At 53.8% G+C, this 22,562-nt stretch overlaps 5 protein-coding genes across 5 annotated transcripts; 2 read left to right on the top strand and 3 right to left on the bottom strand.

Annotated features, from left to right (window-relative positions):
• Nucleotides 1–698: 698 nt before the first annotated feature.
• BZA05DRAFT_385023 (uncharacterized protein) lies at nucleotides 699–1,409 on the bottom strand. Its single transcript, XM_051482369.1, has one exon. The coding sequence runs from the start codon at nucleotides 1,333–1,335 to the stop codon at nucleotides 1,099–1,101; it is 237 nt and encodes a 78-aa protein (XP_051343593.1). The 5' UTR covers nucleotides 1,336–1,409; the 3' UTR covers nucleotides 699–1,098.
• Nucleotides 1,410–3,190: 1,781 nt separating this feature from the next.
• BZA05DRAFT_415232 (uncharacterized protein) lies at nucleotides 3,191–4,842 on the bottom strand (the record flags this gene model as incomplete). The annotated part of the gene is made up of 3 exons (XM_051485297.1): nucleotides 3,191–3,489; nucleotides 3,589–4,584; nucleotides 4,668–4,842. 3 exons carry the CDS (start codon nucleotides 4,840–4,842, stop codon nucleotides 3,191–3,193), a joined length of 1,470 nt encoding a protein of 489 aa, XP_051343592.1.
• A 5,541-nt stretch (nucleotides 4,843–10,383) lies between these two features.
• BZA05DRAFT_385013 (uncharacterized protein) lies at nucleotides 10,384–11,058 on the bottom strand. Its single transcript, XM_051482368.1, has one exon. It carries the CDS (start codon nucleotides 10,973–10,975, stop codon nucleotides 10,730–10,732), a length of 246 nt encoding a protein of 81 aa, XP_051343591.1. The 5' UTR covers nucleotides 10,976–11,058; the 3' UTR covers nucleotides 10,384–10,729.
• A 4,703-nt stretch (nucleotides 11,059–15,761) lies between these two features.
• On the top strand, nucleotides 15,762–17,305 carry BZA05DRAFT_470690 (uncharacterized protein). Its single transcript, XM_051487914.1, has 4 exons — nucleotides 15,762–15,843; nucleotides 15,933–16,352; nucleotides 16,406–16,652; nucleotides 16,709–17,305. The coding sequence occupies exons 2-4, from the start codon at nucleotides 16,077–16,079 to the stop codon at nucleotides 17,233–17,235; spliced, it is 1,050 nt and encodes a 349-aa protein (XP_051343590.1). The 5' UTR covers nucleotides 15,762–15,843; nucleotides 15,933–16,076; the 3' UTR covers nucleotides 17,236–17,305.
• A 2,944-nt stretch (nucleotides 17,306–20,249) lies between these two features.
• Nucleotides 20,250–22,475, top strand: BZA05DRAFT_107666 (Endonuclease/exonuclease/phosphatase). Its single transcript, XM_051478543.1, has 3 exons — nucleotides 20,250–21,119; nucleotides 21,170–22,280; nucleotides 22,334–22,475. Exons 1-3 carry the CDS (start codon nucleotides 20,435–20,437, stop codon nucleotides 22,368–22,370), a joined length of 1,833 nt encoding a protein of 610 aa, XP_051343589.1. The 5' UTR covers nucleotides 20,250–20,434; the 3' UTR covers nucleotides 22,371–22,475.
• The last annotated feature ends 87 nt before the right edge of the window (nucleotides 22,476–22,562 follow it).

Here is a 22,562-nt window from a genome sequence, read left to right as displayed (position 1 = left end):
AGTAGAATACGAACCCCTGTACCACCACATACTTTCCTTCCTTCCTTCCTCTTGGGATTTCATCCACAAAAAACGATGCCAAAGGCCGCGGCTTCTTCTCCTACATAAAATATCAATACCGAGACAGACCCGAGATACCGATAGTTGGATGGATCGAGCCCGGAAACGTCCGCGAGCTTTACATAGCCTCTTCCCAACCAGGAAGGAAAAGACTTCCATAGCCACAGTTGACGTTCGATCCCGCTGCCCATCGCACAATCTACCTACCTAACAGGTAGACGGAGATCCCCCACCACACACCACACCATGGAAACGGATGGGTCAGAAGCGTGCACAATGCACGACGCAGGAGGTCCTTAGGACAAGGCGTACCGGTATCGTAAGTTGTAAGTTGTAGTGATGATCTTCATGTGAGCCTATGTACCTATGTACCGGTACATACATGTGACAGAGTGCCGGGCAGAGTGCCGGACACTGCAACCTAGTTACACTACAAATCATTTCAACCTCTCCGCACCGTGGGGTTCGACTGCGGAATCCCCCCTTCCCCGCACTCCCGAGTTCCGCTTCATCCCGCAAGCCGCAAGTCGATAAAGTGCGTCACGATCACGAGTCGAGTGCTAGCCCATGACCCGCCGCCGGGACGCAATAGTCACGCCACATTCCCGTCTGGACTCCAGCCAAGCCGAGCCGAGCCAGCCGAGACGAGCCGAGACGTCGAGACACATGGCGATCACGCAGCTCCCCCGCCCTCCCCAGGTAAAAACTAAAAGATTCAAGGGCCAGAGCAACGTGGTGCGGCCACGTTCCCACGATACTTGGGTAGATCTACTCACCCAGCTACCATCCCCATGATCCATCCGTAATGCACATCTATTCCACATCTATTCCACATCTATGTTTCCACATCCCCATACCGTACCCCATACCTGCTCAACACCAATGCACATCCACAATGCACATGTCCCTTACTGAAACGTGGAATAAACCCCACACTCTGACGCCAGAGTACTGCAGTCTGTACTGTAGATTACTGCTGTACGTACCTACAGCGTACAGTGTGAAGTATAGAACAGAGTAAAGTAAAGTATAAACAGGCTACCGTACAGCAAGGCGTGGAGCCTTGAGAGGAGTATGTAGGAGAGGAGTATGTACGGTACATAGAGTGCGAGTGCGAGTGCGACCTCCATATGTAGAGCCTACATAGAGCCTACATAGAGTGTGAGTGCGAGGAAGAGCCTGGAGTACTCTACATACGAGGGAGCTACCTAGCCAAAGTCTAAACCCCGGTCGCCACATCCACAGTACCCAGGCGGGGGGGCTGGGGAAGATCATGTCGTAACCACCTTCATAACTTACCACTTACTTTACCACTTACCACTTAACCATCGTCCACTTACCCATCGTCCACGCGAGCGAGCGAGCGAGGGAGCGACCAGGTCCAGGTCTTATGTAGCCCAAAGGAAAAAAAAATCCTCGGTGCCCGCGCAGCGCTGCTCCGTCGATCATGCGGCGTAAGCTGTGCACATTGGACTGTACATATGCACTGTATGTACTCTATATACTCTAACTCCATATGCGTACGTACTCTATCGGTGATTGGCTCGACAGTGGAATCTATAATAATGGAATACGGTACGGTACGGTGTGTACGGGCCTGCCTGTGCCCCACACCTTGACCACACCTTGACCACGAGATGTGTCGTCGGTGGGGGAGGGGAGGGGGGGGGGGAGGGGGGGCGGACCCACGCGGCGCGGCCACGCTTCTTGTCAAAACGAACGAACGAGAGCCGATAAACCAAAAACCACGTGCAGTGAACCATGAATCCCTTCCTCGTGGCATTCACACCATGACGTTTTCCATGGTGCGGGCACATGGGTAAAACGAGAACGAGAACTGGCAAACTACCTACTTTACTAATACAATTGATGGGTTTATGGGATGGTAGGATTCTCCTAACCCCGCTCATCCACTACCTACTCGGCCGGCCATCGTACGAAGAATAGAAACGCAAGTACACAAGAGTACTTAGAGAAAAGGTAAAATGGAAAAATAAAAAGAAAAACAAGATCCCAGCCCCATTTTCTCCCAGTAACTAGAGCATATTCCCGTCCAACCGCCAAAGTTAATCCAATAGTTCCCTTTTCCAACCCGCCCCACAGTAGATCCAATAAAACAAAAAAGGAAAGAAAAGGTTAATGAAGAAAACGTGGTTGAAGCACAGTTGCAATGCATGTGATGATATCCCCTCTCTTGCCTTGCCCCCAAAACTGCCCTTTCGATAAAAGCAAAAATAATAAAGCACAAGGCAAGACACGTAACAGACGCAAGGAGATCCAGAAAGAAAAAAGCCGTCGGAACCCCGAAACCTAAGTGGACTTAAGGAAAAGAAATGAAGAGAGAGGTTCCCCAGGAAACGATGCACGCCCGCGCAACCAATAAGTGGCAACCAAAGAAAAGTAGAGCCAGCCAGTGTACCAGCAAAGTAGAACCCATTTCGAAGACGACTGCAAAATCGAACCATTTGGATGACCCAAAATCGAACCATTTGGATGACCCAAACTCCGCCCTCCTTGGAGTGGTGGACAAATTGTAGGCATCTTTCGATGCCTGCCTCATGTTAGAGGGAGAGAATCGTGGATATTCAAGGGGGGACCCTTGTGAACCTCATTTTTGACATCGCACAACCAAGGAAGGAGTGAAAAAGAATAGCACTGTGAAACCAGAAGAAGGAACCAGAAGAAACCAGAAGGAGAAACCAGAAGGAGAAACCACCGGACCACAAAGGGAAGGAAGAAAGGCCAGACTGGCGGCGACGACATATCCCAGACACCTTCGTAATGAAAAGAAAAATTGATCCCAGGTTGAGTGCGGTTGATAACCCCGTACGAAAAAAAGACTAACTCCAAAACGGCCTCTAAGAAAAACGAAAGGTTGGTTGCAGCGGGAAAATAAATAAAAAGTATGACCGTAGCCTTAGAGCTTTGGGTGACACATCATGCAACGTCCAGGAGAAGCATCAAACAAGCCGGAAGGTCGATAAGATAAAAACAAGGATTCGCGATCGCTCCGTCGGCAATTGGACTCCCCCCGCAATACTCCCAGGAAATTGATGCTGATGTCGGCCACCGACAAGCTGGATAACCTTCGCCACCGATCACACGTTGCGTTGATCTACCCGGGCACCGATTAACATGACTCGAGTCCCTGCATCTTGACAGGGCCGTTGCCATGATTCGATTGTCCATGGTAACCCCCATCGTTCCCATTCGGTTGCTGTTGCTGGGGATGGTAGCCTCCATCGTGCGAATGTTGCGGCGCGTGCGAGTGATAACTAGGAGAGCACTGCTGCATCCCTCTGATTTGATGTACCTCGGCTCGGGCCGCTTCCAATTCCTTCTGCTGTCTTTGCATCTGGTTCCGCATATCGTCTATTTGTCGGGTCTTGTCCTGGATAACGTCTTTCTGATGGTTCACAAATTCGATTGCTAGCCAGATCCGTCAGTATAGGATCCCCCCTCCCCAAAGAAAGAGTGTAGCATGGAAGCAGAGCTTCATCGTACTCATATGAACGAGGTGCAACGAACCTTTGGTCAGGACCTCCCATTTGCTGCTTTTACCACCGCGCTCAGCGGGCAATGATTCCCGTAGCTCATCGAACAGATCCTTCATCTCCTTTCGTCGCTTTCTTTCCGCAAGCTTGTGGCTTACACGAAGCTCCGGTGTCCGAGAGTAGGGCGTTGTCTGTTGCTGGGATTCTCCAATTATGCTCGATCGCCGGGAGGTCAACCCGTGGTGATGCGTCGCCGCCCCGATGTGAGGCAGTGAATTCCCTCCCATGCTCCCATTCATTCCCATCATGGGCGGCATCTGGTGTTGCACGTGAGGGGTAACCAAGCCTGATCCCCCGTATATGCTGCTCGCCGTCGATCCCGCCAGGGAGCTGGTACTCGTTCGCGCGGTGGCCGTATCGCTCGGTCGTCCCGGCTCGATGATCTCCGGATCCGGGAAGGCCCATGGTAGACCCTTTGTCGGTGAGGGTGCGTTGGGATGTGACGCCTGACCGTAAGGGTACCTCGAGGAGCCGACGATCGGGGGTGCCGTGCGCGGAACACCGGATCGGCCCGAGTGCATACTGTACGGATTGTGCGGGGGATGCTGGCTCGAACTATCGTGGCTGAGATGTTGCGGTGGTTGACACGGAGAGTTGCTCTGGATGCCACGTTCGCGCTGCATCTGCGAAGTCAAGCTGTCCCTGTTGCTGTTCAGCAGCGTACTGTTGAGGCTGATCTGGCTCGCTGCTGGAGTTCCGTTGACGGGTGACGACAGCTGGAGGTTTCCTAGTCTGCTGTCGAAGCTGCTTCGGCGAGATGCCGACGGTGAAGGTGTCGGGAGTTCTCCATTGTGGGGGTGGTAGTGATTGTTTCCGGGAGGCGTCGTGTGCGTACTGTGAAGGCTCGTTGTCGATGCACCGAAAGCAGCGGACGCGGGAGATGTCTGTGAGTATAAAGGGTTGCTGTTATGTTGCTCCCCGGGGCTATTTCGCGTGTGGGCATCGATCGGTGGTAGTGTGACTTCGGATACTGTCTCAGCGATAAGCTACCAAAACCAGCGCAAGACACGCCCAGCACGATTCGGGGAGGGGGCAAAAAGGGCAGGAACTTACTGTTGCTTGTTCTTTGTGAGGATGTTAATGACCAGTTCCCCGAGTCTCTGGATCCATCTGCAGGCGACGAACCATTGAGGCCTGCGAGGTTGCCGATCGAAGGAAGGGTCTGGCCGGAAGGCCCCACTGATGGTCGGCGCGCGGACTCCCACGGAGTGGGATTAATAGTGGCCATCATGGGCGACAGATGTGAAGCGGTTGAATCGAATTAAAGAGCGACAAGTGTAGGCTGAATCGAACCGAACGGGGGGGGTGTGTGAGGGTGTGTGTGTGTGGGGGGGGGGGGGGGGGGGGGGGGGGGGAGGGGGGGACGACTGCGGTAAAGTCGTCTAAAGTTCGTTCCGTGGGCAGTGCGAGTTAATCGGACAGAAAGCTTTCGGTCGGAGGGAGGGCGAGAGGACGACGACGCGGGAGGAGGAGAAGATACGGGAGAGGCCGTGAGGCCGTGAGAACGTCGCTACGGGTGATGTGTCGGGTGATGGTGGGGGACGACTGGCGGGCGCAGGCGTCAGTTGGGTTGCAGAGCGACTGAAGGCAGAGCAGTAAAAGCCGTTAGGTGGGTCGCAATGTGGTTGGCTGGATGGAGTTGTGTGTTGGATGGAAGAGTGGAGGTTGCGCCGGGTTGGTTGGCGTTGCCTTCGGAAGGAGGGACACAGGTTCGACACGGTTCAAGGAGACCTGCGTGACGGAAGGAAAGACCGACTAGGAGAGACTAAGGGAAGGTAAGATTGAGTCGCAAAATGCAACTAGCAGCAGCAGAGGGCGGGGTGGGGGGGGGGGGGAGGATGAGTGGGGGAGGGGGAGTGTGGTGAGATGAAGGGAGACGAACGATGGCCAGAGTACGTGCGTACAGTGAAGGACGAGGATAATAATAAGCGTTGCCGGCGGGAGGAGGAGGTATGTAGGCGTTTGATTCGGAGGGGAGAACGGAGGAGATACTTTTTTTATGGCATGTACTCAGCGTGGTGTACGGTAGTGCAAAGCCTATTGCTATGTGGAGAGCAGGCCGGTAAGTCGGCAGATCTGGCCCTGGAGGGGGATAGGTACTTGGATAGGTAGGTACTTTGGTAGTATGGTAGTAGTGATTGTTGGAGAAGGCTTGTGGTACCCGGTATGTAGGGGGGCCAAGGGAGGTTAAGTGCCTGGGACTTTGGGGGCGAAGAAGAGGGCAAAGTAGAGTAGTGGTATGTGGATATGGGGTAGAGCAAGAGGTAGGTGAGTAAGGAAGTGAGTAAGTAAGATGTAGGTAAAGTAGGTGAGTCGGTGGATCAGGGCAGGTGGTGGTGGTGTTGTTGATTAACGACGTCTGCGTGTGTGCAGAGTAGGCAGATGGAGTGGATGGAGTGGATGTGTCTCTCTCCGCTCCAATGCGGGTGGAATAGAGCGAGTCGGGGGAGGGGCTTTCCAGGCAAGGTATGTGGAGTAAAGTAGAGTAGGTGGTGTCTAGGGATCCCTCGTGGAGAACGCGCTTCTGGAGGGGGGGAGGGGGGGCTCCCTTGTCCTAGGACTTTCTTTGCATGGGCGAAGACGAGGGCGAGGGAGGGAAGAGGAGGAGGGGTGCAGGTGCAGGTGCGGGTGCGGGTGCGCGGATTCCACCCAACTAACCAACTAATGGGAGTCTGCCGAGAGCGTAAGTAGCTCTGTATGTAGTCGGTATGTACGGTATCGCGAGTGCCTATGGACGCACGGATAATAATAATGTCCGGCAGGCAGGCGGACACAACAAGGACGGACGGCGGCGGAGACAGCGGAGGATGAAGCGGAAAAGGGGAGGCGCGGGGCGACGAGACGGAGGAAAGGACGACGCAGGCTGATGGGCACCGATATGCGGTAAGAAACGCTCACCACTCTCGCCGTAGCTGGGCACGAGCTGTGGGTGCGTATATCCAGGCACTGGCACCGCGGAGAGTACGATATCTACTCTAGGCAGAGCAGCTGAGACCGGGGATAGGCAAGTAAGTACGGTAGGTACGAGGCGAATATGTGCATACACAGGTGCATAGTCATCTTGGACTCTTCTGGAATCACCAGCCCACCAGACAAGAGCTGCGCCATAGTAAGACAAAAGTTATGCCATGGTCAAGGCAAGAGTTCCGCCACAAGCCAAGAGTTGTGCCACAAGACAAGAGTTCGGCCACATCACGAGAGTTAGTTATGCCACACAACACACGCAAACCAGGTACATATGGTAAGTGGGTACGGTATGTAGGCAGACGGGAAGACGGGCAGCGCTGCTGTGCTGTGCGCTGTTGCACGAGACGGCGGTGACGGATATCGATGGTGAACGGGGAACGGGGAACGGCGAACGGCGAATGGTGAACGGTGAATAGCGGTGGCGAACACTAAGCGAGAATGGCGGAATGGATTGCCCATCAGGCGAGAGGGTCGTATGTATTGTACAGTAGGTGCTCTACTGGAGCCCGTCACCGTTTAAAACGCCGCCTTACGCCAAGTGTCCGAGTTCCGAACGGTGCGCAGTCGTGAATTGTGACGGATGGCATGGCCCGAGCGACCGAACGGGCTGAGTCCCGCTTGGTTCGGCCGGCCAGCCAGCCAGCCAGCCAGCCAGCCAGCCAGTCAGCCAGCCAGTCAGTCGGCACAGCCATCGCCTCCGTGCTCGCCAAGCTGAGGAAGAGGAAGACCGCCGGCATCGAGAAGCGCAGGGCGGCCGCATGCAACGACGGAGAGGACTAGTTAGCGAAAACTGTCAGTTTTTTCAGGAACTGAATTTGGCTCTAAAATTGGAACTGAAAAGTGAGCGTATCCAAACGGGTCCTAATAATACCTGATGGTGGTGATAATGTCTGATGTCTCGTGTCTTCAGAACAACAGACTGGCCGACTAGGTAGGCGATCATAGAAGCAGCAACAGAGAACATCTCAACATTGAGGCGACCGAATCGGGTCCGGCCCCCCGAATCCCACACTACCAGACTATCATAATATGTACAATGCAGTAAAGGATCGGAGAAAAAGCTGTTGCGACCCGAACTGCCGCAGCACATTCTCCCGAGATCTATGTTGCAAAGAAAAGAACCAGAACCGAGAGGGTAGGACGAGATGTGTGGTTCCTCTAGGCTCTGTGGCTTTCCTCTCCGCTGGTCACGGCCGGACGCGTGCGAGCAACAACGTTCGCCGCTTTCACTTTCGCTTCCGCCGCCGAAACAACGTGCGAGAGCTAGTACCGTAGTCCGCCGAATTCGAATGTGAATGGAATGGAATCCGCAAACGATCGACGACGAGATTCACAATCACTTACCCCCGGAGATCCGTCGAGATGGTATTTACCTAATGTACCGGTATGGTTGGTCGGAACATGCTGGCTCGCTTGCTGGTCTCACACGAGGGTCATCGTCGATGCCCCCCACCCGCTCCCGCTGTGCCACGTTTTCCGGCGGTGTCCGATTCTTGAGATGTCCGGGCGTGCGTACGTGCGTTCGATCGATGTTGGAGACTGGTCACGATTTGCTTACGACCAGAGTTTGGTAAGGAGTCCCACGATGGACGACGTGGATCGTGTATAGTCGTCTATGCAGTGGACGGAGTGGATCGTGTACAGTACTCTGTGTGCATGATCTACACGATGCACTGTTGCGAGCTTAACTTAGCTTGAGCCATACATTGAAGCCTCAGGATCGATCGAACGCCGTCCGTCCGTTCTCTCGAGTACGGCTACTACTATTCTACTCGTTCCCACCGATCCCCGTGTCAATCCGGTGGCCACAGGCCCACAGAACGGGAGGCTGCTGCGGCTGCTGTGGGGGGTGGGTGGGTGGGTGGGTGTCGTTTGCATCCGCGGCCGCGCGCCCCCCCTCCGGGCTCTCCCCCATCTCGCTGCCAGGTACCTACATCCAGAACTGCTGACGATATCATACCCTTCGAGACCTCGAGTTCCGGCGGTCCAGCTAACTACGGTATCCAGACGCCGCATCCGGCGGCCGGCCGGCACCGTGTTTGAAGGACGGGTTCTCGCATGCAGCTGGGGTCGCACCGTGTGCAGTTGCTTGGACTGTCGGACTGTCGGGCATAGCCCGACAACTTCCAAGTCCAGCGGGTTATTACCGGGTACGATACGGTGGTACGTATTGTACTTGTTACCACGTAACTGACCAGTCCACGGCCACGGCCGAATGCGGGTGAAGAAGAGGGACAATGATGCCCGAGCAGGTTGCAAGTCTCCGGCCCTGGGTTTTCTGCAAGATACCTGGGCAAGTACTTACCCACCTACCCAAGTACTTGCTTATGTACCTACTCCAACAGCAGTGGAGGCTAACCAACCGTCGCATAGGTATCCACGCCGGACGATACATACCGGTACCAGCACCCATCCTCTCGCGGCCGCCGTCATCACTGCCGCCGCCGCCGTCATCAACGCCGCTGCGGCAGTAGCAGTAGCCGTGTCGCGCAATGCCGCAACAACCATACGGTACATATGTGCACTACACAGCGCACACTCTATACGAAGTTACAGGGATGCGTGCGGCCTTACTCCTCTCGACAGCTGCGAGTTCATAACTAGCAAGGGTTCCCGTCCATGAGGCAAGTGACAAGCAACGTGGCTGTTCGCGGAGCTTTAACTCTAAAGTAGGCACATACATACAAACTCTACATAGCATACCGCGCAGAAGTGGCGGCGGGGCCAAGGCAACTGCGGGCCTGCGGTCACTCAGCCACTCGGAGTCGGCACCAACCAACCAACCAACCAACCAACCAACCAACCAACCAACCAACCAACGACAGGACAGCCAGCCAGCGAGGAGAAGAAGAAGAAGAAGAACCGTGACTCGTGTGCGCCCGTGGAAATCCCGCATCAACCACGACCGCTGCCGCCCACTTTACCATGTTTCTTGAGATTATGTGCATACTACATGGTACTGCTATCCAAGTAGTTACGCCGTTCGTGCATACCATACTATACCCACAGATCTGCTGGTTTGAGGGGTCTTGTCTTGTCTTGTCTCGTATGTAACCATGGCCGAGATACATACCCTCCCTCCATGACTCTACCGCTGTATGGCCAACATGCACCGACAAAGCTGGTGCATTTGCATAGCCACATAACCAACCAACCAACCAACCAACTAGGCAGCACCTGGCTTGCACTCGTCCATGCACCGTTTCGGGTGAGATAGGATACCGGTAGGATAGGAACGTGGTCGAATCCCGAGATCCAGAACTCGAGGTTCAGGTTCAGGTGGCCGAAACCCCAAGAGGCAAGAAGCAAGAGGCAAGAGGCAAGCCGGCAGTTCCTACTTGCTTAGTCCGAGGATAGATATGATACCTATGATCCACTCCATCGCAATAGTTACGGTAGGTAGCGTGCGATAACCATGGCAATTAGGTACATACCTGTTAGCAGTCGCTACCAGACAGCGCTGCAGGTTTCAAAAGATGAGTGTTTCGCATGCCATCAAAATACCTACCACCAGGCGAACCGAACGAGAGAATTCCCCATTCGATCTGATCTGGCCGGGAAGGTGGGATAGGTACCTTCCTCGTAATATCTGGGTATCATACTCTACTGTATATAAGATTTTAACCCATAGACCCGATCCAGTTCCTACTAATTAGTAGCCAGCCGCGGCTTCTAGGTACGTTTCTCGGTAGGCAAACGCTGGCGGTCGGCGGCCGACAGGCGCGCAGGGCCAGCCCAGCAGCCTCGGCGCTGTACGGTACGGTACCCTCATACCGTAGGTACCTACCACTACCTACAACTACCTACAACTACCTACCACTACCTACCACTACCTATCTAAGTTCTTATTTACGCATGAATGTACCAGAAGGGAAAACGGAGAACGGAACGAGTGCGAATACGAAAAACCCAACCAGTGATTCTGTGATTCTCGCCCGAGCGAGGTAGCGGCTTCCGCCGTCAGTCCGTTCGCATTCACGCATCCATCCACGCACCCATCCATGAGACCATCCATCTATGAGACCATCCATCTACCTATGAGGCCATCCACCCACATTACCGCGCATGCCTATAGTAGTTACGATGCTGCCGCGAGCGTAAACTTGGGCGACGGGCGTGGACCACTGGACCTATGTAATCCGTCTTTACTATATGCGACTTTCCGTGGTCATCCATCCACTTTTCGATTTCCACCCCATGATGCTGATCTCGTTTTTTAGATGTATGTATATGCGGTAGCCCATACACACACACCTCAGTCGCTCGCTCGTTGATCGCTTACTACTAGTAGTATTAGTAGGTAGTATAGACGAGCCAAACCACGTGAGGTGGTGGGCATGTAGGTGTGTATGTAGGGTGAGCTGGTGCAGTAGAGTGTGGAGGATCCGCTTCATAGTGGTGGTAGTGGGTGCGAGAGGGCAAACCTGCAGCGGCTTCCAGCTGGCCGCATCGTGTAAATCCAAGCCTAATATCTACGGATCACCCAAAATCAAGCTTTCCGGTTCCCTCTGCCTGGCGTCAGAAGACAGCTCTTCATACAAAAAAACAAAACAGATCCACGACAAGCAGGACAAAACCCCGCCATCGAGAAAAACAAACCCCACAATCTCCTGCCAGGCTGCCCCTCTCCCCACAACCACGACACCCGCTCTTCTCCGATAGTTACGAATCCACACACACGTGGACATAGAGTAGGTTAACGAGCGTCCCCTCTTCCCTTCATGCTTCATGGCCATTTCCTTTTTCACCTCCCCCACACCCACCCGCCCACCTGCCACGGACTACGGACCACGATACCTCGATGATCGATCGATCATCTCTCTCCGCCATGGGGGGAGGGGCAGCCATCTCGAATCCGTGAGCTCAAAGATGAATCTTTAAACAGTGAAGATCCCACGTGTAGAAACACATGCTTGGATGTTTGTGTCCGGTACGGCTGAAGTCAGCCATGTCCTGTCTGACTAATCGCCACTTGCATGAACGGCTGACACTGTAACATACGCTATTCTGCTCTAGAGTCTGAATGGCGGCTGGCCAGGATGGGATCATGGGAATCTCGTGAAGGCCAGTAGCAGGTAGCAAGTGGCGGTTCGATCTTGTCCGATCTACATATTGCCGTTCGCTCGCTTCCTCCACCTCATCCTCCTCCACCTCTCTCGCTTCCTTCCTTCCAGTGGAGTGGAGTGGAACGGCGGATTGCTGTGATACGGTAGTTACCCATGTACGAGTTCAACAAGTTGTGGTATGTATCCACCGTATGTATCCACCGTATGTATGTGCATCCACAGGAACGGGAGCGGGAGCGGGAGATTGTGGCCACAGACAGACATAGACACAGACACGGACACAGACACAGAACCGTAGCGTACCGTAGCGTATCCGCGCGAAAGGGCAACCGGATGCTCTGAGCGGTCCTCGCGCCCTTCTTCTCTCTAGTAGTTATGGCTCTCATATGCCGGGCCCAGAGATACGGTAGGGCTCACACATGACTCGAACAGTCCCGGCAAGCCGCAGGCCTAGGTACCTATGAGACATGGAAAGGAGGCGACGAGGGAGAAGATATGGTTACGGGGATGGGGAATTCATGCAAGTAGGTGGTAGCTTGTGAAATCTTCAAGGTCCATCGTCGACTCCAACTCTCGGCAGGAATTGTCGAGCGCTGTTGCGCTGTTGCACTCGGCCTGGGGGACGGAATGCCGAGAGAAATTGAGTGTCTATGATACCTACCGGTACTTTGAGAGGATGCACTACTCCTCCTCCTCCTATTAACTTTCTGCATCATACCCCCCGTTTCCTTTCCTTGTCCTTCTCCTTCACTCCCCTTCGATTCGACTTTGCGGTCCAACGCAGTCAGGTCTGTACCTACCGGTACCGGTATTTGTGTGTTCCCCTAAGTACATACCGGTACGAGTAGAGTACCCCCACGTGCTCGTCCTAGCATCTAGAGTATCTACTGATGTCCAAGCAAGCGCGAGACATCCAGACCTCTCCCGGCGTTTCCGCCGGGCTGTCCAGTGTCTGTCAAGCACCCACCAGTTCACGCACCCACCAGTTCTCGCACCCACCACCAGACTCCAGTTTTCCATGCGTATTCGGTTCGGTTCGGCGGCACCGAATTGGTCCGCGCACTCTGGCTCCTTCCGACTTGTACTTAGGCTCCCAGCGTGGGTGGGGGTGGGGGCGGGGCCGCGGGGGCGGGGGGTGGTCAAGAGTATCTATGTAGAGTACTTCCTACTATATAACCGCTACCTTGGTTAGCTCCCCCGTTCCCGGTCCCGGTCTGGCGATCTCTCGTACGGTTGGAGAACCATCATCGGTGCTGTGCTGGAGCCGAGAGGAAACCACATACATATCCATATTCATCCATCTAGTTACGCGAGAGGAAACCGAGGGTGGATAAATGCATACGCAAGTTGCGAGTTGTAACGGACCACATGGCGCGGGCGTGCTGTCGAAGTACCCCCAAGCGGGGCCCTGGAGCCCTGGCTGCCTAGTGGGCTAGTTGGCCCTCCGCCCGACTCCCACCGAAGAAGTTCCTTGGGATATAGTAGAGTACATACTGGTGGCTTTGTGGGCACTGTTTTCCGGGAATTGGGGATCGAGAACCGGGAATGGGAATCGGGAGTGCGAAACTTGGATTTGGATTTTGGATATGGATGTCGACACGTGGAGGCTGGAGCAAACTTCCAAGCGGGCGGGCGGCATGTGTTTTGCTGCCATCGAACGTATGCATACCTAACCTACCTACCGTAGTCCAAAGGCTGGGCGAGACCATGCATATCTATGATGCATCATTCATACCGTACCTCGGAAACTCGGAGACTCGGAGCCTCGGACACCGCTGATCTGCTCTGCTCACCTTCCCGCTCCGCACCCAAGGCGCGCGCTCGCCCGGCACCTTCCTTTCCTTTCCTTCGATTCTCGCGCACATGCCACACCATCCATCGGCCTTTTATGACTCGCGAGGCATGCACATGCGCGCTCGCGCGCGCGGAGTGTCGATCGATATCCCGTGGATTGTTGGGAATTTACTATGTACCTAGTAGTGCAACGGACCAGCGGTACCGTGGAGAAGGGAGGTGGGTGTCAACCGTGGCTTCGTTACTCGTTAGATCCTTCAACCGTGCGGAATACGTTGTCTTCAGCTCGCTGGCTGGGAGGCCCGGTAGAGACATAGGCAGCTCTGACCTCCGCCGCTGTCGTAACCCCACCCCGCCGCTATATAGGTGCATACATATCCAAGGACCAAGAGCCCTAGGTATCCGAAACGGGATTTCGATCGGATTCGCATTTCGCATTTCGCATGTCGCATGTCTTTGACTCGCTGCGAGTGTGCTGGTACCCCTCCAGGTTCCCGAGAGTTGATAGTTGAGAGTTGAGAGAGACAGTGCTCGAGCTCCAGCATTCATGTTCCGAATCCGGATCTGGCATAAGATGATACTACTTATGATAGTTAACCAACATCATATACCCTCCCCAACCCCGGATGCTCTTTCCAGCAGCTTCGGTAGTTGCGGCTGATTGCGCGGCCGGATATGGTCGAGGTGCTCTAGTTAGAGTAGAGTACAATCAATATTTTCAAGAAGATTGTTTTGAGGGGGAATCGGATAGTTTGTGGGGGTGAGAAGCTGTGACTACTACTCATAATTGGTAGTGAACATGGATAATCACTCGCTGAATCAACCCAGAGCCAGCAGTCTGATTCTTTGGACCGTCCAACCCACCTCCACCGTAGTCAGAGACGATATCGTCTGCATTGGGATATCGGTGAGTTTCTGGACGGAGTTAAGGAGAGTGGGGAATGGTGAGTGGGTAGGCGGAGGGCACGGGAGTCGAGGTTATCACACCGAGACAGTGATCCGTACCGCAGGAAGAATACACAGGAGAAAAAGTGTATGCAGCCATATTTAATCTCTACCGATTAAATACGAGTACGGCATGATTGAACATTTGTACATAACGAACGAACCAAGGAGGCCCAATTATATCGCACTTTCGGGGTGTCAGAATTGGAATAAATGCCCTCCGTGGCGAAGCTGACCGGATGCAAAGACGATGAAACGAGAAAAGTTATCCCAGGTCTGAGGTCCCTGCATATCAACTTCATCCGGAGAGAGGATGCTATATACTATATGTAGGTATACCATACCTTCAATCCTCACAGCCAGTGTCCGGCCCGACATCGCTCATTGTTTATTATTTCCCGACATTTGACGGCAGTTTTTCGAACGACCTGGAAGCGTCTCTGCGGCAGAATCGAGCCCAGAGGTATGTAGATATGCATGCAAATGGTTCGCATTATTGCACCACTTTAGGGAAGCATGGCAAACACGCCTCTGAGAAATTACAAGTCAGGTATTAACTGCACCGGTAATGACCTGGGACGGGTGAGCACCAACATTTCATAGGGTCCCTCCCGGGTAGTTCGACCCCATTTCCTGGTAAATATGAAAACAACGTGTTCTCTGCCGGAAATGCTCCCAGTTCTCCTTGAAGAAGCTCGGGACATGGAGTTAAAGCCTCGTTGATCTCCCCGTTCCGGAGCAATCGTTTTCGGACCCGGGCCCGTTCATCCGTTCCGCCGGGATTGCCCACTCAGCCTAAAATTTTAGCAAGCCGATACGAGCAGGCGCAGGAGCCTTGCCTTTTCCCAGCTATTACAAGCGAGAATCGGAAGCTTGGGGGGAAAACGTTACTCCCACATGTCTTTGCGTGCTCTGGAGTCTGGACTGATGGCTCTCGCCGAATCAATGCCTTCTTCGTCAAAATCCGTCGTGTCATGCTTGCGTAGCCAGCCCAGTGGTACGCGGGAAGAAGCGAGCTAAGCGAACCTTGCCGTGGGGTGCATACAGTTATTTACGAGCTGAAATCGATAAACTGCCCCGTCCGGAATACCCCACTCCCCCACGTTCCATTTATAGGGGCCAATGCTGGATGCGAATCTCCATCCTGTGCATGGCAGTGTTCCAAAATACGGGGCTTTGCTTTGTGCCGCGAGCTTGCGCAGCGGCCTAGAACGATGGTGATCACGATATATCACATCTGCACAAGAGTAACTATGCTGTAGTATCAGCCTACTGCCTAGCAGATTAGCGAAGCACTTCTCATCGTTGATGAGATTGGTGATAAAATGCCATTACTTTGAAATTCTGGCTGACAAGTTTCACCTTTGTCGTGTGAGCTTGCGAGCCGTGCGGTTTGTTTTCTCGGTCATCTCCCGACCCGGCAAAATCACTGCCTCACGCGTGATGCAAGCAGCGGGGTATGGTTTTGCTTCTTCTTCTTTGTTGTTATCACCCCTGGGCCCTTTGTCGCCGTCCACATGGGAAATACTTATGGACTTCCCCCCAGCCCCCCACATCGCAGGAGGCCGCGTGCGTTGACTCCAACATGCTGCCTGCCGCAAATTGAGAGTCGAGGTATTATGTTCATACGGTCCCTGGGTTGAAGGCTGGCCATCTTCTCATCCTTCAAACAAGCGAAGAAGCATCAAAAATGCAGTGGACACACAAAATCAGCGGTTACATCGCCCTCGACATCACATTAACCTGTCTGGTCCTGGTTATCACTGGCCTCAGATTCCACCACCAACGTCGTCTCAAACTCGATCCACTCCCGAAAACATACCTTGTCGGGAATGTCGCCCTTGTGCTCGGAAACCTCTTCATTCTTACATGGACGATCGTCAATACACGCGCACGCGTTCAGTTGCTGAAATGGCTGGTGAACCCAGTTGGTCTGTCACCAGTGCAAGTGGATCCCACATCAACGGTGCGTCTGCTCTCCTCCTAATGCCGCGCACTCCGATGTTAACGGCCCGATAGTTCTTCCGGCTCGGGGGATACTGGTATGTGTTCACGCTGTGGTTCATAAAGACCGCGTTCCTGTCCACGTACTTCCGTATAGTGCCCTACTGCAACAGGTGGGCAAGGGGCGTACTGTGGATGACCGTGGTCATCGTCTTTCTCGCTTTCGTGGGGAGTATAAGCCTCCACGCACTGTACTGCCTTCCTCTCAACGTTCCGTGCATGTCGTGGATGACGACCGTCAACATGATTTCGGACATTGCATGTACGTCTTCCTCCTCCGCCGTCACCTGTGCCTCAACTGACGAAGTGTGTAACAAGTGCTCATTGTTCCCCTCATGGTCCTCCGCGAGATTCGTCTAGGCACCGTAGCCTGGTGGTCACTCTGCTTCGTCTACTTCGTCGGCGGCATCTCCATCCTCGCCTCCTTCGTCCGGTACCTGTTCATCCGGCGCTACATCCTTGCGGATGATATATACGAAGCCATCGCACTCAACGAGACAATCGAAGTCTGGAACGCCGTGGAGTACTGCACAGCCAGCATTGCCTTCTGCTTACCATCGCTGCGGAGCCTGTGGCGGCGGAAAACGAATACGTCGCCTGCACCGACGGCGGCCGGGGAGTTGGCGAGCTACGTCTCCGGAGAGAGGACGACGACCGGTGATCGGGAGAGCGGGAAAAGTCAGGGTGATATGTCTTCGTCGAACTGTACGCTGGCGAGTTGGCGTGGGAATACTGGGAACACTGGTGGGGATGGGAATGGGAATGGCGGTGGTGGTCGTGGTGATGGTGAGAAGGTGGAGGTTGCAATTGTGATAGGGCTGGCACCTAGGCCGATATCGGCATGAAATTTCACTTTCCTTTATCCGAGCGTTGATCGGGCCGTTGCTATGTAACAGAAAACGCACTTTGGAAGGGACAGCCAGAGAAGAAGCCCTGCACAGTGCAACTGAATGAGTGCCGTAGATCATGGCGAGACTTTGTAGATCGATTCTTGGCGGTGTTGCGCGTGGGCCGGCTTGAGTAGCTCTCTTTTGAGGTGATACCGAGTCCCGCCTGGTCACTGCAGCCCTGCAAGGGCGGTTAGCGAGTGCAACGGCACAGGGTTTAGTTAGGGAAAAGGGCCTAGAATCCCTCATTGGTTAGAGTTACGTGGGACGATCAGTGTGCTGCACTTTGTTGTTTAGTCATTCGATGGGCCACCCGTCTCCACTACCCGCCTCAGTACGCTCACTATCTTTGTTGTTTCATCGTTCCGTACTCGACCGGAACCGGTCGTGACAATCAGAGGGCTGCACATAGATACCATCCTACACGACCAACGAGAACTCCTGCTGTTTGAACTTTGCTCAACCGAAACTGAATATAGACCTGCCTCATCCTCCCGATCCGCCCTGGCATAACCAACGCATGCAGCTGTCAAACGTCTATGCCTCATTCCCGCATCAGAATATGCAGCTCACATCCAACAGGAAGGGGAGGAATGGAAAGGTTACGTAAGGGGCATCACTCCCATGACCGTGACCTCCAAAAGCGTCTATGGAGGCATCAAGAGATCGTTAATATGATGGTCTAAAGACAATCAGGTCAGCGACGGGACGATTTGAAGCTCTGGAATAACCAGTGATCCAGTCAAAGGACATGAAGCACTAATGCTCACAAGGTGTCACTCGTAACGTCACAGGCAGCGGTTGTAACATCTCACACGTTGGTCGCTTACGCGGTCATGACGGCGGGAAGCACTGGCCGCCTACCACCCCTCTTTCCTGTCTTCTCTCGAGGCTTTCAGACCCAAACAATACAATACTTGTTCACACATTCCAATAGGTTATGAGCCCGGACCAGCGCCTTAATCAGAATATCCTTCCATAGCTACCATACTATTCAAACAACTTATAACCCACCTCCTGCGGATAAACCTTTGGTTGCTACGGATCCATCGAGAAACTTTCCTTAGACAACTACGACATTTGGAAGCCACGCAGTTCGGCAATCCTCTCAGGCGATACTCGCACTTAAGGTCTTTGCCGGCGAAAAAACCGGAAACGCCCTGCCTATCCGAAACTCCACTGCAATACAGCAATTGTACATACTCTTCACCGAGCACGATGGCGATGTCCTCCACCCCCCAGGGATGTCTCAGTCGCCATTGATAGTTAGAGACTGGACACAAACACTACATGCTGACGGTTCCGAAACCCCCACTCTCAGCGGAGCAGAAATGAATTCTGACTTTCCGGTCACTATTGCGATGTCCCTTAACACCGTTGCCCCAGACGACTCTGAAGTTGAGGACTCAGATTGAAGAAGAAGAGGACCAAGACGAGTACGCGCTTAGCCCATCGTTCCACGCACCACAGGAAGACGTAGAAGATTCGGACAACGATCCGGAAAAATACTGGACTTATACTATGCGCAGTACCAATGGCTACAACGGGAAGTGTGTGGTCTCTTCGATTCCAGGTACTGGTACTGCGCATAGTATAAGTCCAGTATTTTTCCGGATCGTTGTCGGAATCTTCTGCGTCTTCTTCCTGTGGTGCGTGGAAAAGATGGGCTGACTGCGTCCTCGTCTTGGTCCTCTTCTTCTTCGTTATCGAAGTCCTCAACTTCAGAGTCGTCTGGGGCAACGGTGTTAAGGGACATCGCAATAGTGACCGGAAAGTCAGAATTCATTTCTGCTCCGCTGAGAGCGGGGGTTTCGGAACCGTCAGCATGTAGTGTGTGTCCAGTCATAACCGATCACTTGCCCGTACATCATCATAACTTGTTGGAAAGTATGAATGAATATTGAGTAGAAAGAAGTCTGAAGGCCTCGAGAGAGGACATATATGAAGGCTGATAGGTGGCCAGTGCCCCCCGCCGTCGTCATGACCAAGTAACCGCCTACGCAACGGCTACGCAAAGAATGACTCCATATTACAACGATATCCAGGATTTCCACATCACACTTACACGGTCGTATGTAACCACAAGCAAAGTATATGTACAAGAGATAGGATATACTTACTGATATCTAGGTTTACACCCATAGATGAATACAATAGGCATATCAGACGTGGATGGCTCGCAAATCTTGTCCGTATGATACTTTTGAGCAGAGAACAACATATTTACACAAGACTCCCACGCCATACGTGAATTGATCGTTGTCATGGGTCATGAGAGAATGCTTTTGATACTCTATATTCCATCTGCCTTTTCTCTCTGTCCGAGAGAGAAGAAATTCAAGCGAGCTGCACCAAAATCGAACGCTTATCTAAGGTTAGGTACTGTACGACGCAACTTCGGATTGATCTGACTATCTTAAGAGAGTTAGTCATCTTGACGGCTAGACTGCCTAATTACCCGGCAGAAGAAAAGTGGAGTAGTTCTGCTTGCCCAACCACGGCTGTCGCAGTTCTCCGCTCTCCGCCGCCCGCTATGTACACGACCTTCCTCGCCGACGCTGGTCCAGGCACGAGATACCGCTCGTCGCTTCTTATTGGTCGACTCCGACCGTCCACTATCCGCCACTTATCCCGGTTTTGGCAGTTGCGCGGTTACACTATGCAACGGGCAGGAGCTTTGGTGCCTGCGCATGAAGATATCGGTATCGGATCGCCCGCAGTTACAGCAATTCTTCCGCGCAACGTGCCGAGCCAATCCATATCTGGGAGTTGATCGTGAAATCTAGATGGTTCCTACATGATGTCTGGGGTACTGCATCCCGGCTCGATACCGGTACCTGCTCTATCCCCTGTGAGATAGGAACCACGAGAGAACGTCAACACGTGCTCGCGCGGGGTGAATTCAATCAGATATCCCGAGTTCTGATTGCTTGTTGGTCATGCGGGGGAAATTTGGTACGATGCCTACGACTTGGAAATCGTTTCATCTGGAACTCTGGTGTGCTCTGTAGCTGGGTCCCAATCGATTCCCACTTGCGTGATTGTGCAATGCCCTACGGCCACCGAGCCCGGTTTCTTCATAAAACCACGGGCATCTCTCCTCTCCTATGGATTCGGTAGCAGCCATATCCCAATCGGAACGAAGACTGTTGTTGCTATGAAGTCCTACGTTCTCTCCACACTCGCTACCTACCTGGCCTCTGCTGCCGCATTATCAATCGCCGAAGTCAACGGTCCCGCGTGGCTTTCTCCATACAACGGAAAAGCCATCTCCAATGTTACCGGCCTGGTGACCGCCGTCGGATCCGCTGGCTTCTACCTTCAAGACGTGGCTCCTAGCAACTCAGCCAAGTTCGGAAAGAAGAGCTTTCTGTCCTCGGGAATCTATGTGTTCAACTCCACCGCGGCAAAGACCGTAGTCTCGGGCGACATCGTCACCATCGGGGACTCCAGGGTCACCGAGTACCGCTCCTCTTCGGCATATATCTACCTAACAGAGATCATAAACCCCACCAACATCGTCAAGGTCTCCTCGGGCAACACAGTGACGCCGATTATCCTAGGAAAGACGGGACTGTCTCCTCCCACTACGCAGTACTCGGCCTTGGACAATGGCGACATCTTCGGTCTTCCCAATGGCGCGAGTCTGCTTTCCACCACCAATGCTACTCTTACGCCGACCAAGTACGGCCTGGATTTCTGGGAGAGCTTGGTCGGATCGTACGTGCAAATCACTGCACCCGTGGCGCTGGGCACCAATAGCAACTATGGCGATGTATGGGTCCGCGGCGACTGGAAAGTCACCGGCCTCAACAAGGCCGGAGGCTTGACCATTACCACCGGTGTGTACCGTTCACAATCCCCTCAGAGAGACAAGACTGACAACATCCAGACTCCTCTACCTCCGACGCAAACCCCGAAGCCATTCTCATCGGCGACCCGCTGGACGGCACCAATAACGTCGACGTAAAACTCGGCGATGTCCTCGGCCCGATCGAAGGCGTCGTAACTTACGCCTTCGGCTTCTACCGGATCCTTCCCAAGACCGCCATCACGGTCACCTCCGCCAGCTCCGGCGTCGTCCCCCCTACCACCCTCGTCTCCAAGGGCTCCTGCAAAGGCATCACCATCGGCCAATACAACGTCGAGAACCTGACGCCAAAGTCCTCACACCTCCCCGCGCTGGCTGCCCACATCGTGGACTACCTCAAGACACCCGATCTCCTCTTTGTGCAGGAAGTTCAAGACAACGACGGCACCATCAACGCCGGCATCACCTCCGCAAACGAGACACTTGCTGCGCTCTCCGCCGAAGTAGCCGCACTCTCTGGAATAACCTACTCCTCCGTCGAGATCGCCCCGGAGAACGGCAAGGACGGCGGCGCACCCGGCGGAAACATCCGTGTAGCATACCTTTATAACCCCACGGTCCTTTCGCTCACCCCGGGCACCGCCGGCAACGCCACCGCCGGCACTGCCATCCTCCCCTCCGGCGCACTGACCTACAATCCCGGCCGCATCGACCCCACCAACGTGGCATTCACCTCCTCGCGCAAGCCCCTCGTCGCCTGCTTCACCATCAAGAGCTCCAAGAAGCCTCTGTACGCCATCAACGTGCACTCCGGCTCCAAGGGCGGCTCCAGCTCCCTCCACGGCGACAGCCGCCCGCCGATCAACGGTGGCATCGAAGACCGTCTCGCGCAGGCCGCGGCAATGAAACCCTTCATCGCCTCGATCCTGGCCGTCAATGCCGACGCGCACATCATTGCCGCGGGCGATTTCAACGAGTTCTCGGGTGTGGCCCCGCAGGAGCTGCTGGAGGAGGTCATGTACGATCTGGATGTGGTCGCTGGCATCAAGAAGGAGGAGAGGTACACTTACCTGTATGACATGAACTCGCAGCAGCTGGATCATATCCTGGTGAGCAAGGCGCTTAGTAAGAAGGTTAAGGCGCTTGAGCATGTGCATGTTAATACCCATGGTGCGGTTGAGGTTAGCGATCAGTAAGTCCCTCCTGCCGCTGAGATGTTGATGAGTCGTGCTAACGGGGAGGTAGTGATCCGTCGGTGGCGCTGTTTAAAGATATCTGCTGAAGATGGGAAGAGGGAGAGGAGGATGTAATGATAATGTAATATATTGTGAATACACACGCGCCTTTGGCAACGAGAAACAGCCATCAGATTTACAGATTCTGATGCCAACCGCAAAGACTATGCCAACTTACAGACGCAGCATAACCTTCCATTCCGCCAAACCACAACGCCAGGACCAAATGCAAATGTAGG

Source organism: Tricharina praecox (assembly GCF_024521635.1).
Source record: "Tricharina praecox strain CBS 144465 chromosome Unknown BZA05scaffold_2, whole genome shotgun sequence".
Classification (NCBI taxonomy): Eukaryota; Fungi; Ascomycota; class Pezizomycetes; order Pezizales; family Pyronemataceae; genus Tricharina; species Tricharina praecox.
Note: the sequence above shows the minus strand (reverse complement) of the source record. Positions and strands in the feature narration are given on the sequence as shown.

Excerpts from the sequence above, each read along its gene's own strand:
- BZA05DRAFT_385023 (XM_051482369.1), bottom strand. The coding sequence starts at position 1,335 with ATGATCTTCCCCAGCCCCCCCGCCTGGGTACTGTGGATGTGGCGACCG.
- BZA05DRAFT_385013 (XM_051482368.1), bottom strand. The coding sequence starts at position 10,975 with ATGAAGCGGATCCTCCACACTCTACTGCACCAGCTCACCCTACATACA.
- BZA05DRAFT_107666 (XM_051478543.1), top strand. The coding sequence starts at position 20,435 with ATGAAGTCCTACGTTCTCTCCACACTCGCTACCTACCTGGCCTCTGCT. Across the intron at positions 21,120-21,169 it reads AGGCTTGACCATTACCACCG|ACTCCTCTACCTCCGACGCA; the intron begins GTGTGTACCGTT and ends GACAACATCCAG. Across the intron at positions 22,281-22,333 it reads GCGGTTGAGGTTAGCGATCA|TGATCCGTCGGTGGCGCTGT; the intron begins GTAAGTCCCTCC and ends ACGGGGAGGTAG.
- BZA05DRAFT_470690 (XM_051487914.1), top strand. The coding sequence starts at position 16,077 with ATGCAGTGGACACACAAAATCAGCGGTTACATCGCCCTCGACATCACA. Across the intron at positions 16,353-16,405 it reads AAGTGGATCCCACATCAACG|TTCTTCCGGCTCGGGGGATA; the intron begins GTGCGTCTGCTC and ends ACGGCCCGATAG. Across the intron at positions 16,653-16,708 it reads CATGATTTCGGACATTGCAT|TGCTCATTGTTCCCCTCATG; the intron begins GTACGTCTTCCT and ends GTGTGTAACAAG.